The sequence below is a fragment of the Melanotaenia boesemani genome, chromosome 10 (genome assembly GCF_017639745.1).
Source record: "Melanotaenia boesemani isolate fMelBoe1 chromosome 10, fMelBoe1.pri, whole genome shotgun sequence".
NCBI classification, from domain to species: Eukaryota; Metazoa; Chordata; class Actinopteri; order Atheriniformes; family Melanotaeniidae; genus Melanotaenia; species Melanotaenia boesemani.
The window spans coordinates 11836109-11849860 of NC_055691.1; the positions used below are offsets into that span (position 1 = coordinate 11836109).

The following is a 13752-nucleotide window of genomic DNA, read 5'->3' on the forward strand; positions in this document are numbered from 1 at the left end:
AGGTGGTCTAATGTGGTCTGACATAGTATGACGAGGTCTGAGGTGGTCTGATGTGGTCTGACATGGTACAGTGTGATCTGACATGGTCTGACGTGGCATGATGTGGTGTGAGGTGCTCTAATGTGGTCTAAAGTGGTCTGAAGTGCTCACCAGAGAAGTCATGGTGAATCCGATGACCTCGATGCAGCCGTCATCATGACGCTGAGGCTCAAAATCTTGATGCTCGCTGGGGTGACCCCACGGTGTGGTACCGGCACAGTACCTGGACCAGAACACAGATAATGGTCTGAAGTGTTTTTATGTGGACCGATGTGCCCTAACTGAACAAAGGTGAACAGAGTACTAAAGAGGCTAAATGTGAAGAAGGCAGCTGGCCTGGATGGGGTGAACCCCAGGCTGCTAAGGGCATGTAGTCTCTAACAAAAACATGGGTCTGGGGAGGGCCCCTGCTCTCTGGAAAACATCATATATTATTCCTGTCTCCAAGAACTGACAATCCAGACAACTAAATGACTTTCGTCCAGTTGCCCTTAAGTTACAAGTCATAAAATCTTTGGAGAGAATAGTCCTGCAACTTCTGAGGCAACAGTTACAGGTGGTCCAGCTGGTACAGCTGGTAGAGCAGATACAGTGGGTACAGTTGGTACAGCAGGTACAGCGAGTACAGCATGTACAGCAGATACAGTTGGTACAGTAAGTAGAGCAGGTACAGCTGGTATAGTGAGTACGGCATGTAGAGCTGGTACAGCTGGTACAGCTGGTAGAGCAGTTACAGCGGGTACAGCAGGTACAGTTGGTACAGTTGGTACAATGGGTACAGTTGGTACAACGGGTACAGATGGTACAGCAGGTACAGCAGGTGCAGCTGGTATAGCGAGTACAGTATGTTGAGCTGGTACAGCTGATAGAGCAGGTACAGTTGGTATAGTTGGTACAGCGGGTATGATACCATTGTACAGCGGGTACAGCTGGTACAGCTGGAGCAGCGGGAACAGCTGGTACAGTTGGTACAGCAGGTACAGCATGTACAGCAGATATAGCTGGTACAGCAAGTACAGCAGGTACAGCATGTACAGTGACTACAGCATATACAGCGGGTACATGACCCACTTCAGTTTGCGTAAAGGGAGAAGATGGGGGTGGAGGTGGAGGATGCTGTCCTGTGTCTGCTACACCGGACTCTTTCCTGCCTGGATGAGGGAGACTGACAGTTGACAACTCCTAGACAACTGACCCTAGTTTGTGAGGTTAGGTGACATTACATCCAGCACCTGATCAGCAGTACAGGAGTCCCATGGTGAGGGTCTTCACAGAGTGGTGTGGGAGGAACCAGCTACAGCTCAAAACCTCAAAAACTAAAGAATTGGTCCAAGACTTCTGCAAAGGGCATTCTTCTCCAGAACTGGTCTGTTTTAGGGGTGTGGCTAAAGAGACAGTCACATCCTACAAATATCTGGGTCTCATCTTGGACAATAAACTGGACTGGTCTCTAACACCTCTACAGAAAGTGTAGGAGGCTTTACATCCTGCAGATGCTAGCTTCCTTCAACATGTGCAGCAGGCTGCTACAGATGTTTTATCAGTCAATGGTTGCCAGCTTGCTCCTGTATGCTGTGGTCTGCTGGGAGGGCTGTACCGACGGGAGGAACCAGCACCGGCTGAATAAAACAATTAGAAAGGTAGGCTGGGGTGTGGCGCCGGAGCTGAGTTTGTGGAGTTTGTAGAGGGTGTGAGGTCATCAGCCAGGGTAATAGCAGCAAAGGAGCTTCTCATGACTGAGATACACTAAGCCAGACTGATTATGAAGGATTATTATTAAGTTTTACCTCAGTAACATTTTTTAAACCTATTTATTTATGGATTTTAGCAACTGTATTTTCTTACATTATTATATGTATTTAGTGTGTGAACGTTTTATGACGTACACGAGCAACCAGTGTCAAAAATTTCCCAAAATAGTTTAACTTATCTTAAACTGAACCTGATTGCGTGTCATCGCCTGGACCAGTTTTTTCTTCATACAAAACGTTTCAGTTTTTTCTACAAGAACTCCAGAACTTCTACTTCAGACAAGTAATAGATTACTTTTTCAGCAGCGTACCTGGGAATGTTGAGGAAGAGAAGACACTGTAGCTTCATCTCCTGGACTTTGGCTGTCAGGTCTGTGCCGTCACACTGAGGAGGAGGAGGAAGAGGAGATGGAGAAGGAGGAGACACAAACAGGGTCAGGTTTGTTCATGAGACTGATTTGTGTGTGGTGTGACTGGTGTGTGTACTAGTGTGTAGATGCTGGTGTGGATGCTGATGTGTGTGATGGTGTGGATGCTGGTGTGTGTACTAGTGTGTAGATGCTGGTGTGGATGCTGATGTGTGTGATGGTGTGGATGCTGGTGTGTGTGCTGATGTGTTGTGCTGGTGTGTGGATGTTGGTGTGTGTGTTGGTGTGTGTGCTGGTGTGTGGATGCTGGTGTGTGTCACTCACCACCACTTTGATGTGCTTGGCAAGATCTTTGGAGCTCCCACTCAGAAAGTCTGAGAATGCCGTCTGAAACACACACACACATGCACGGACATCAGTGACACATCCCGAGCTGCAGCATCAGCAGACGGATGAGGACACCTACCCCTGCGTAGAACATCTTGTTCCTGAAGCGACTGTTGAACTTCTCTGGGTTTGCTTCTGAAAGACAAAACAAGAGATTCCAGCTGCAGTTAAACTCAACCCGGTTTGCTCCTCAGGTTCTTTGTCCAGGTCCAGGTCAACACCTTGACCTGAGGAGGTGGACCACTAGATTCTGATCCATCAGACATCTTCATTGGACTTTCTGATCCTGGAATCTGGGAACTTACCTCTGGATTCATGGAAGCCCAGCGTGACGTGCGCATCGAAGCCCAGACTGAAGTAGTTGTTGAAGACGTCGATGGGAAGCTGAGGAGAAGAAGCAGGAAACCATCAGAGAGGTGGAAAAGAGGAAGTGCCTGCTAGTTCCGTGGAGGAGAAAGACACCTTATCGGTCTGGTGTTCGTCCCTCTCCTCGGGCCGGGCCTCGGGGTTCGCCTCCACATTCACATTCCATCGGTCCAGCTGGACAATGTTCCCGTCCTCCACGTGGGACAGGATCTTTGTTATGGGTTCGTCAGTGTAGCCCTGAGACGGGGGGACAGCGGAGATCCACAGATCAGACTGACGGGACTCAAACCTGAGCTGCTCTCCTTTACATAACTTTTTTTATTCAAACAGATGAGCAGCAGGCATTTCTAAGATGAACGCAGATGTTCAACATTGTGAGAAAAAACAGCTCCCAGTGGCAACTGGGAAACTTTTTTTACCAGTTTGAACTGCTTTAAAAGCAATTCTATGGAGAAACAGGAAAATAAATAAATGTGTAAATAATTATTAATGAAATCAGTGAAGAACAAATGAATAAATTCGATAATGTGCAAATAAAAATATAAAGAAAAAAAGAAAAAAAACTAAACTGATCTATTCAAATGTAATTCATATATTTATAAAATTTATATTTATAAACTGTAACTGTTCAGTTATTTTTATATTTAAAATATCTATTTTTATGTGTTCTTTTTTATTTAAATAAATCTATTTTAATGAAAATTGTTTACTTCATACATCTCTCAAATTGCATTGAGAAAAACAAAAAGCTGCTGAGAAAGACAGACAAGATGGATAGATCGATGATGGATGGATGGATGGCGGGTTAGAGGTGATGTTTGTGGGTCCAGTTTGACCAGAACCCACCACACCTGAACACGTTCCAGAACTAATACATTGTGGAGCTGAAGGTACGCTAGCAGGACTCACCCCGCCCCAGTTCAGAGTCCTCGCAAGGTCGTTGCCAGTCCCCAGAGGAAGAATGGCCACAGGAGGCTGGGGGCGGAGCTTCAGCTGGTCCAACACCGACAGGATCCAGCCCACCTGAAAGCAAACGGGGACAGAATGAGCCAAAAACTACATCAGGTTGACCGTTAATCAATATTAAATAAAACATAATCCTGTCTGAGCCAAGATGTTCAGGTTTATGAGGAGAGAAAGTCTTCATACTGGAGGAACTGGAGATAGGACCCCAGCTAGAACTGGAGCCCATGTCCAAACCAGAACCGGTGCCAGTAACAGTTATTGATTATTGAACCGAAGTTCTCCATGGACCCTGGACTCACCGTGCCGTCTCCTCCACAGGCCAAGATCCTCAGATTGGGCACTTTGGCGTACAACTCCAGTCTGTAGGGGATGAAGCAGAACAGCAGTCACAACACAGTCTTACTTAATTGTGATGAAAACCACATGTTGATAAAATGAGTAATTTTTTAATTTCTTTAAAAAACATGATTTTGTGGGTTAAAATGGCTCCTAACACCCCCTACAGGGTGAAACCAGGTTGGGCCAGTAAAAAGGTAAAATACCAGCGTAACAGGGCTAACGGCTCAGACTGATACGTTTCAGGACCACCTTGCTCTGTGCCGTAGCTGCTTTGTGAATCTCGTGTTGCTGCTGTCTGTCAATCATTCCTGCTTGTATATTCTGATCTGCCCACTCTCCACCCCCTGATCCCCCCACATCTCCTTGCAGTTTTAGGCATTTTTCAAAATTTGGCAGTGGGTGTTGTTATGGAGAAAGTAGGGGGTGGAGTTACACTTTGGTGCCTAACTACCTCATTTCATGAGGACTATCAAAACAGATAGACAGAGGCCGCTCAGTCAAAGAAGGTCTGGGTCAGGTGCTCAGGAACCTGGGTATTTTGGATGCTTCGATACCCACATGCTACGCTGACATCGCTGGAATTCCTTAATGAATCCTGGAATGAGTTTGAATCCTTTAGGAAATGTTTGAATTCTGGACAGAAAACAATCTAACTGGTTGTTCTGGTCTAAAACCAGTCTGGAAACTAAAGTTTAAACTAGATAACGACACATTCAAGTGCAGAAAAAATACATGTTTGTCAGAATGTCCCTCATCTGCAAGAGTCCAATAAAACAAGAAAAACTCCACTGGATAAACGAGAACCAGAACATTCAGAACCTTCCACAGAGAATAAACCAGCTTTTAGTCTCCGACATTAAACAGAAGATGTCATCTCAGTCTGTCTTCTTATCAGAAGGACTGAAGTGTCCCCATCATGGAGGACAGCATGCAGGAGGACGGTCTTACCCCTCTCTGGGTCCTCCCTTGGTCAGGTCGAACACCTGCCGAGGGTTCAGGTACCACATGAAGGACTGGATGATTTTCGCTCCCTGAAAGACAAAACAGCAGAAATCAGACGGATGGAGAGAAAACCTGAGGATTGGTCTGTGGAGACTTCCAGAAGATCCATGTTGGACGCTTCGAGCATCACTGAAGCTCCAACAGCAGGAATTGTGAACAGCAACACAGCTCCAACATTCCAGCTGGAATTTCAGCAGGGAAAGAGGGACCACACCTGGTTCCCACCGCTCTTTGGGTTCACGAACACCAGCAAAGGCTTCATAAGCTGTGAGGGGAGGGGCTTCACCAGGAAGGGCTTCCAGCGGCCATCTTGGAGCTAAAAGACACAAAAACAGAACCATCACAGATCCGACGGGTTCTCCTAATCCGTTCTCGGAACCAGAACTTTATTAAACCTTCCATCAGAACCAGAACTTCATTAAACCATATTCGGAACCAGAACTTTGTCCGAACTCAGGAGAGTTTTACTGCAGGCCTTCATCATCTAGTTCTCACCTCTGATCCTTTCTTACTCGACTTGTTGCACTTCAGAGATGTTCGTTTCTTCTTTTTACTGGACTTCAGAGACGTCTGCAGAAGATACAAAGACATCAACATCAGAACTATGAGGACATGTCTGCACCGTGAGGACATGTCTGCATTGTGAGGACATGTCTGCACCGTGAGGACATGTCTACACCGTGAGGATATGTTTACCACCGTGAGGACATGTTTACACCGTGAGGACATATCTGTACTGTGAAGACATGCCTACACCGTGAAGACATGTCTACACCATGAGGACATGTCTGCACCACGACGACATGTTTACCACCGTGTGGACATGTCTACACTGTAAGGACATGTCTGCACCGTGAGGACATGTCTACATCGTGAGGACATATGTTTACACCATGAGGACATGTCTACACCGTGAGGACATGTCTACACTGTGAGGACAGGTCTGCACCGTGAGGACATGTTTGCACTGTGAGGACATGTTTACACCGTGAGGACATGTTTACACCGTGAGGATATGTCTGAGTCTGTACCTGTGGTCTACGGACTCTGATGATCCAGGTGGGAGGGATGATGACGGCAGCATGAGCTCCCAGAGAGCAGCATTCTTCTATCTGCTGCAGCATGAAACACGTCACCTTGTTGTGATACTGAAACACAAACAGGAAGTGACATCACTGGGGTGCAGAAACAAATATGAAGTCGCTTGGCCCTCCATCCACCATGTTTCCCTCCAACAGAAACAGGAACTCACCGCCTGTTTGCACCACGAACAGCTGATGGCAACGATCTCTTTACTGTGAAACGAAAACTTCTGCTGGAAGCCCTGTTGGAGAACAGTGTTGGAGAACCGGGTCAAGGAACCGGGTTGGAGAACCGTGTTGGAGAACCGGTTTGTAGAACCATGTTGGACAACCGGGTCAGGGACCCATGTTGGAGAGATGAGTTGGAGAACCGGGTCAGAATCAACATCATTCAGGGTCAGAGCAGAATTTTATAGGCTCGATATGAAGTCATACAGATTTTGCAGCTGTACATGAATGCTTGTATTTGTAAATAAAGTTATGTCACCTTTGTGAATGGGCAGAAAACGATCTGCATGGTTTTAAAAAGGATTTTTATTGGTAAAGAAAAACAAATAAATAAAGTTATTTTGCAAACATCTGTTCCAGAATGCAAAAAACTGCTGCAAGACTTGCAGATTTGGATCTTTGTCCCTGTCTTTACACTTCTTTCTGATTGGACGACAAACCAAACCATCCAAAACTAATAATTAAATTTAGACATCTACTTTTCCTCTGGGGATAAATGAAGCATGGGACGGAGGCTGACCTTCCCACACTGTCGACACTTCCCAGTCTGGCGCCTCCGGTGGACCCAGTGGTGCCGAACAATGTTGGACTGAAAGACAACAGACCGATGAGCATCATGCAGACCCTCAGGTCAGGATAATGGTGGGACGGGGGGTGGGGGGGACACTGACCTCTCTGACGGCCCGAGACGCCGGTTCCCTGAAGGACGGCTTGCACCTAAAGTTAATCTGATGGAGAGACAGAGTGTGAGGGGGGGAGGAGGAGGAGGAGGAAGATCTGAGAAGGAAGGGCTTGTTTACCTTCTCCAGCTGCTCCATGCACATGACGTGCACAGATATCTTACATCCAGCACATTTCTTCCTCGGGACGGACTTTTGCTGAAGAAGAAAAACAGTTTTACTTCATCATACCAGAACCGAACCATCGGAACCAGGACTCATGTCCTCTCGCTAATAAAGACGGTACCGTTTAACTGGAACCAGAACTGGATTTACCAGAGACTTGGCGATGCAGTACTGCTCTCCAACGTAACAGAAGTCTCCAGAGACACTGGCCTCAGACCAGATGTGGTCCCCGTACTGGGCATTTTCCTGCAACGAGAAGCAACAGCTCACAGCGCCAACCATCCATGTGAAAAACCATCATTCCCAGTTGCTCCCAGTCAGACTGGGATCAGTGTTATGATGGGAGGAGACGTGTAACTCACGGTCCAGTCGATGCTGCTGTTGAGCTGCAGAGAGTCGGTCTGCCCCGACGCCGCCATGCTGGGCTGAGTGGCGCTGTGCTGCAGCCCTGACTTGGCGATGGCTTTCCTGCAAACACGACACGAATCTGAAGCAAACCAACTAAAACTCTTCAGGTTTCATTTCAGCTCAGAGCTGAACGCACCTCGGGAGACACGTGAGATAATAACAAAAAAGGGGGATATCTTCTTCTATCTTTCTGACTTATAGATGTAACTTTAGTTTGTATGATGAGGTGAGTCAGTTCAGAGGGTCAGGATTACTACACACAGGGGTGGAAGTACTGATACTTTAAGAAGGAGCCCTAACAGGAGTTCACTTTCAGGTTGCATTTAATTTTCCAATAAGGTTCCTGATGTTTCTGGAAAAGAAAAACATTCATTTGTCAGCTTTGTGTGTTTATTCATTTAAATCTTCCAAACGACACAGATGATCCATTGTGGTTCCTTCAGCACCATAGACAGCAGTGTTGATGTGTGTTGAGCGCAAACAAACACTCGACATGCCTCCTCAGGGCGTTAAAAAAACTCTCCATCCCTGATTGAACCAGCTGCATGCAGCAGCAGCAGAGGCGGGTGGTAGTAACCACATTTTTTACAGTGATATGTGCACTAATAAAATTATAATAAAATATAAAATAGAAATGTATGTAACAAAATATATTCAATATATTTCATATACGAAGCTAATCAAATTTAATTAAATATATATAAAATTAGTCAATAATAATAAATAATTATAATAAAAATAATAAATAAAAATAATAATAATAAATAAAATTTTAATTGGAAATATGCTATTTTTTTTTTTTCGGGTTATTCTGAAGGGGCACAATGTTGAACAAAGTGTGAGAAGCAATCCCACAGAGAAGTCCAAACTCTGCACGATTCATTTCTACAGTCCAACACCGGTGGAATGTGTTGTCATTATGATCCGATTTAACGGCAACTGTATCCAGATGTGTTGGAGAGAAAGTCTTTCTGTTTTCATATGGCAACGTAGTTAGAGTCATTTAAAGAAAAAGACTTTTTCTTTTGGAAAACTGAACAAGAATGAAGTGATCAATGTGACAACTGCAAGGAAGAGAAAACTATGATTATAATGATTTTTTTTTTTAATATACTGATTTATGTTTGTTATTTTTGCTTGAAATACGTAAAAAAAAGAACTAAATGCCAAATCCTTATGGCCATAAGTGCCACAAATAGATCGGTTAAAGCCCAAATGTGCCTGCTATCTGGAAAAAGTTTGACTCCTGTGGTGAGCCTGGATGCTGTGACGTTCATCTGATTGTCCACCACAGCAGATATGGTCCAGGTCCATGTCCATGTGGGAGACACACACATGGACGCCACAAAATGTTTGCTAAAGTCTGCAGGTCGAGTAAGAGCCACCTGCCGAGGCATCCAGAGGTCAGACTGAGAGACGAGCCGCTGTGACTGGTCGATGAGGTGACCTTGTTGCTGTCAGCTCAGTTGCTAATGAGCTTCAGCTCCACACGGGATGTCACATCAACACTAATTTACAGCAAGCAGAGTTTGCTCCTACAAGCTGCAGACTACCAGCAGGGGGCTGGCTCGAGGACGCCGGGGGGCTTCACGATGACTCCACTGTATGTACAGTCAGGAGAAAAAGGAAGTACAACCTACTTCCATCTCAAGATTTTATACATGAAGTCATGATGTTAAAGTTTAGTAAATCTATGCTGTGCGTTAACACGATGTCAGGAGGAAAGACATCAGAATGATCTTAGAGAAGCAGGTGCTGCTGCCCATCAGTCTGAAAAGGTTACCAGGTCATTTCCAGACCATCTGGACTCCATCAGCCTACAAAGAAAAAGATTATTCACAAATCTTTCCAGGAGTGGACGTCCCAGCAGGTTCAGTCCACAAAAAAACCCAGACCTTCATCTCAGACTCTCCAGGTCTCAGTCATGACAGTCCAGTTAGAAAAGACTGAACCAGTATGACTTGCTGGGAAGGGTTGCAGAAGAAAACAGACCATGGCAGCACGGCTTAGCTGCATCTGAACAAACCACCAGACTTCTGGAACAAGGTCCTGGACAGACCAGACCAAAGTGGACGTGTTTGGCACTTTAAAGCCTCATAGCATCTGTCAGCACGGTGGTAAAGGTATGATGATTCCACAACAGAATCAAGGTGCTGACCAGGCAGAGTCCAGATCTCATTCTGTCTGAGATGCTGTGGTTCAATCTTCAGATGCTGCAAACCTAGATGACCTCGATGGAAAGAACAGTGGAGCTAAATTCCTCCACAACCATGAGAGAGGCTGATGATGTCACCCAGGAAACCATGACTGAACCTGCTGCTGTTGGAGGAGCTTCTACAAAAGAAAACTGGATCCTGCTGTAAAACTTGACTACTTTAATCAGGATTAAAGACATTTTTTACCACATGAATCAACTGATTCTCTCAGCTGGTCTACATACAGCAGAAAGGCACTCAGGGTCTCCAGCCGGGAGTCGTAGCCCTCGGCTCCCAGCGGGCTGAGGGCCCCGGGGCCCCGGTAAAAGGCCGGATGGTTGAGGTAGTAGACTGAGCTCTTCCGGCTGGGCAGCGGGTGGCCTCTACCTGGCCAGGGGCTCCCAGCTTTGGAGATGGTGGAAATCCTCCTCCTCCGGCTGGAGGTGCGGTAGCAGCTGTAGGGGGTGGAGTCTCCCACAAACACCTGAGAGGAGTTCCTGCGGAGGCAGCGGGGGACCAGGATTAGGGGCCGAGACAATACCTGGGGGGGCTTCTTCAACATCGCCATGGTGGAGGAGGAGGAGGGGGTGGAGTCTGGGGAAAAATTTGGGGCAGGGGGCCAGAAGTCCTCCTCTTCCTCCTCAGCCAGCTGCTCCGCCTCCGACAGGTGGCTGCCTTCTGATTGGCTGCTGTCAGAGTAGTTGCTGCTGTCATCTCCATCTGAGTGGAGGCTGCTGGAGCGTGAAAATGTCCTCCCGTTGCTGGCCCCACCCCTCACCTCCACCTGCTGCTCTCCAGTCGGTAGCCCCGCCCCAAAGCCCCCGTCCTCCTCCTCCTCGGCCATCTGTATGAGGCTTGCCAGCAGCATGGACGGCCCCAGCAGGTGTGTGTCGATGGTCCGCAGCTTCCCCACCTTCCTCCGGCACACGGCGAATCTCGGGTTCAGGCTGGGGGTTGTGGTGCTGGAGCGCCTGCGGGCATGTCCCCTCCACCTGCTGTGCTGCGCCGTCTTCAACAGCCGCCCCCCGCCCACACTCAGAGGCCCCGGTGGCAGCTGGACACTGGAGCGGCGGCGCTGGGTCAGGGTGGAGGACGGCAGCCCGACGCTGGACCTCCTTCGGGCCTTGCTGGTGGGGACAGCCACACTGGGCCTCCGCTGACAGCAGGTGTTAAACTCTGCATCTACCTGAAGGGCTGTCTCCTTCCTCTTAAAGTGACGACGGAAAAACATGTCCATGGCGGACGCAGAGATGCTCCTCTGTGGCTGTTGGATGCAAACATCAGTTAGCCTGAAGGAACCCAAGCCTAAAGTTGATTCACAGAACTGTGCAAAGGCTTCAGAGAAGTGAACACAGTCAGAGACACTGTGAGATTTGTAGCCACTTTGACTTTAAAGGAGCAGAACATATGCTTAGAGTTTGAAGGTTGTATAGATGTTGTGTGTCAGTAACTTCAGGATCTTCCTGCTGAGATCAGAGCTCTGTGGAGACTGGACCATTTGCTGCAGGATTCCTCAGCATTCTCGTTCTTTAGATTTTTAATTCAAACATCTAAACAATCTGAAACTTTTGCACAGTTCTAGACATCATGACACTATGGGACCACCTCTGATGCTTTTATGGTTAGACAAGCTGACAATTACATGTAAAACATGCTTGAGTTTAAGTTGAATTTAGGAGTTAAAGAGCCCACATTATGTTACTGGGTTATTCCCGTCCGACTCAGAGCTTTTCTGTGATTGTGTCTGCTGCATTTCAAACTAACAAAACACCAGACAAGATGATGCTGACGGGACCATTCTGAGTTACAAAAGAGAGTTCAGTCAGACGGTGAGTTAGGGCTCACTACCACCAGGATAATCCAGAGGATTCGGTTCGATTGGGCGGGAATTATGAAAATTGTCACACCTTCGTATGGTTTAGTCTGTTTTCACATGGAACATTTCTCAAGCGGACCAAACCATTTCAACCATGTCATGCAGTTACAACAGCTGATCACTAGGAGGCAATATTCCACAAAACAACCACTGATCAAGAAGAAAGAAGAAGAAAATCTGACTCACTGATTGGCCAGGACTGATAGGTCTTATTCACCACAAGTAAACAGAGTAAAAATTAATTTCTGCAGTCTGATCTCTTTGGTGTTCAAACCTGATCCAGTTTTCACCAGAACCTGTCCAGTATGAGCAGCAGGGGAAGACAGATATTGACCATGTTGATCTACATCACTTCCTGTCTCTGCTTCACTGGATGCTCTATTTAACTTTTAACACTGAAAGAGAATCCAACCAGGACACCCCCGGTTTTCATCCGGACCAGAGTTTGCTTCTTTGGTTAGATAAACTGGAGTTAAAATTAAACTGGAGTTAAAACTGGAGTCAAATAAAGTGAATTTATTCAGTGAAGACTCAGCAGTTCTTTGACCCGACTCAGAGAAGTTTTAGGAGGAACTAAAGTCAGAAATTGTCTGGATCATCACCAACACCCTTCTCAGTTTTCATCTGCCAGATTAGCAAACTTTGATCAGAACCTTTGGAATTATCTTTATTAACTTTAAATGTGTTTCCAGTGGACTGCAACTCTTCTTCAAATGTTCTGTTGCCATCCAGTTTGCAGGTGGAAACGCAGCTTTTATCAGTCGTTAATAGAAAGAGCTGCCGTTGGAAGCAGCAAACAGCTCTCTGATTGTTTTCTCTGTGACTGTTTGAAGACCTTCTCATTTTACTGAGCCATTCAGTCCTGGTATCACCTGCCAGGACCAGAGAAGCATGAATTATAAAACAGTCACAGGAAGTGTGGGCTCTCCCTGCAGGAGGAGCAGCATGACAACAGGAAGCTGTCATCACCGCTGTGACACTGACAACAACGGTAATTAAAGCCACGACTACCTGCTGCCTTTGGGGCCTCCAAACAAGCACATCACACCAATAATTAGACTGTGACGACAGCTTTACTGATCCACAACGTGCAGCAAGTCTCTGTTAGACCAGTCCACCTTTCAGACTGCTCACGCCATTCGACCAACACCTCAAATCCCAAAGTCTGGTTTATTGAAATGACCCAGACACGAAACGCATCAAGTCTCTGTTCCAATCCTGACTGTCTACGCAGAAAATCACAGGGAGTGAAACCTGTCACGAAGATGTTAGAAATATACATGAAAAAATACAAGACAATCTCGAAGACATAAAAAAACAGAAAACAGGGACAAAAATAAAATAAACACAAGAAGATGTGAAATGATGACACAAAACTTTAAAATGATGTTAAAATCCACTCCAATTTTCAGAATTAAAACAACAAGGAAAATGGACAAAAATCAACCATAAAAGACCAAAACTATCAGCATGTTGGTCCATATTCCCAGTCATCCTGGTCTAGGTGACCATAAGAGCTCAAATGAAGTCAACTGGACTCAGTGTTTGGTTCTACAAGACGTTTCAGTTCTCATCCAAAAGGCTTCTTCAGTAATTTCTCACCATAAGATAAGAAGACAGCTGGATTGTAAATGCCCTAAACAGGATAGAAATGCCTGAAAAAACTTCCATAGATCATCTAATGGACAAGCTATCCATCACAATTTGCCCCACAGAGCTACACACTACCGCTCCTGGTGATAGAAGAGACCTCGGGTAGATCTGCTGGAGGTTTTAATTTGTGTATTGAAGGTGTATTGAAGCTGGAGACTATCTAAAACCTGCAGGACTGTGGTCCTGGAGGACCGGAAATGGAGACTCTTAATGTGGTGTGTACACAGCGCATTGTATTTAAATTATA

At 46.1% G+C, this 13752-nt stretch overlaps 2 protein-coding genes across 6 annotated transcripts in view; one reads left to right on the plus strand and one right to left on the minus strand.

The window, feature by feature from the left end:
* The window catches only part of b3gnt9 (UDP-GlcNAc:betaGal beta-1,3-N-acetylglucosaminyltransferase 9), a 615230-nt gene that overhangs the window by 289831 nt on the left and 311647 nt on the right, over positions 1-13752 (plus strand). The gene's annotated exons all lie outside the window — the stretch shown is intronic.
* Positions 1-13752, minus strand: part of LOC121646922 (diacylglycerol kinase zeta-like) — a 63044-nt gene that overhangs the window by 17774 nt on the left and 31518 nt on the right. For 3 of the 5 annotated variants that reach the window (XM_041996041.1, XM_041996040.1, XM_041996039.1), the window contains exons 3-19: positions 7736-7841; positions 7524-7619; positions 7200-7406; positions 7049-7117; positions 6471-6542; positions 6250-6366; positions 5714-5788; positions 5433-5534; positions 5165-5247; positions 4177-4237; positions 3821-3934; positions 3008-3148; positions 2851-2929; positions 2625-2680; positions 2483-2545; positions 2102-2175; positions 151-262 (exon numbers count right to left, since the gene is read on the minus strand). In XM_041996041.1, coding sequence (XP_041851975.1) covers positions 151-262; positions 2102-2175; positions 2483-2545; positions 2625-2680; positions 2851-2929; positions 3008-3148; positions 3821-3934; positions 4177-4237; positions 5165-5247; positions 5433-5534; positions 5714-5788; positions 6250-6366; positions 6471-6542; positions 7049-7117; positions 7200-7406; positions 7524-7619; positions 7736-7841 — 1627 coding nt within the window. Of the gene's footprint in view, positions 1-150; positions 263-2101; positions 2176-2482; positions 2546-2624; positions 2681-2850; positions 2930-3007; positions 3149-3820; positions 3935-4176; positions 4238-5164; positions 5248-5432; positions 5535-5713; positions 5789-6249; positions 6367-6470; positions 6543-7048; positions 7118-7199; positions 7407-7523; positions 7620-7735; positions 7842-10221; positions 11242-13752 lie in introns of those variants that run through there. The other 2 variants (XM_041996043.1, XM_041996042.1) reach the window with 2 other exon arrangements.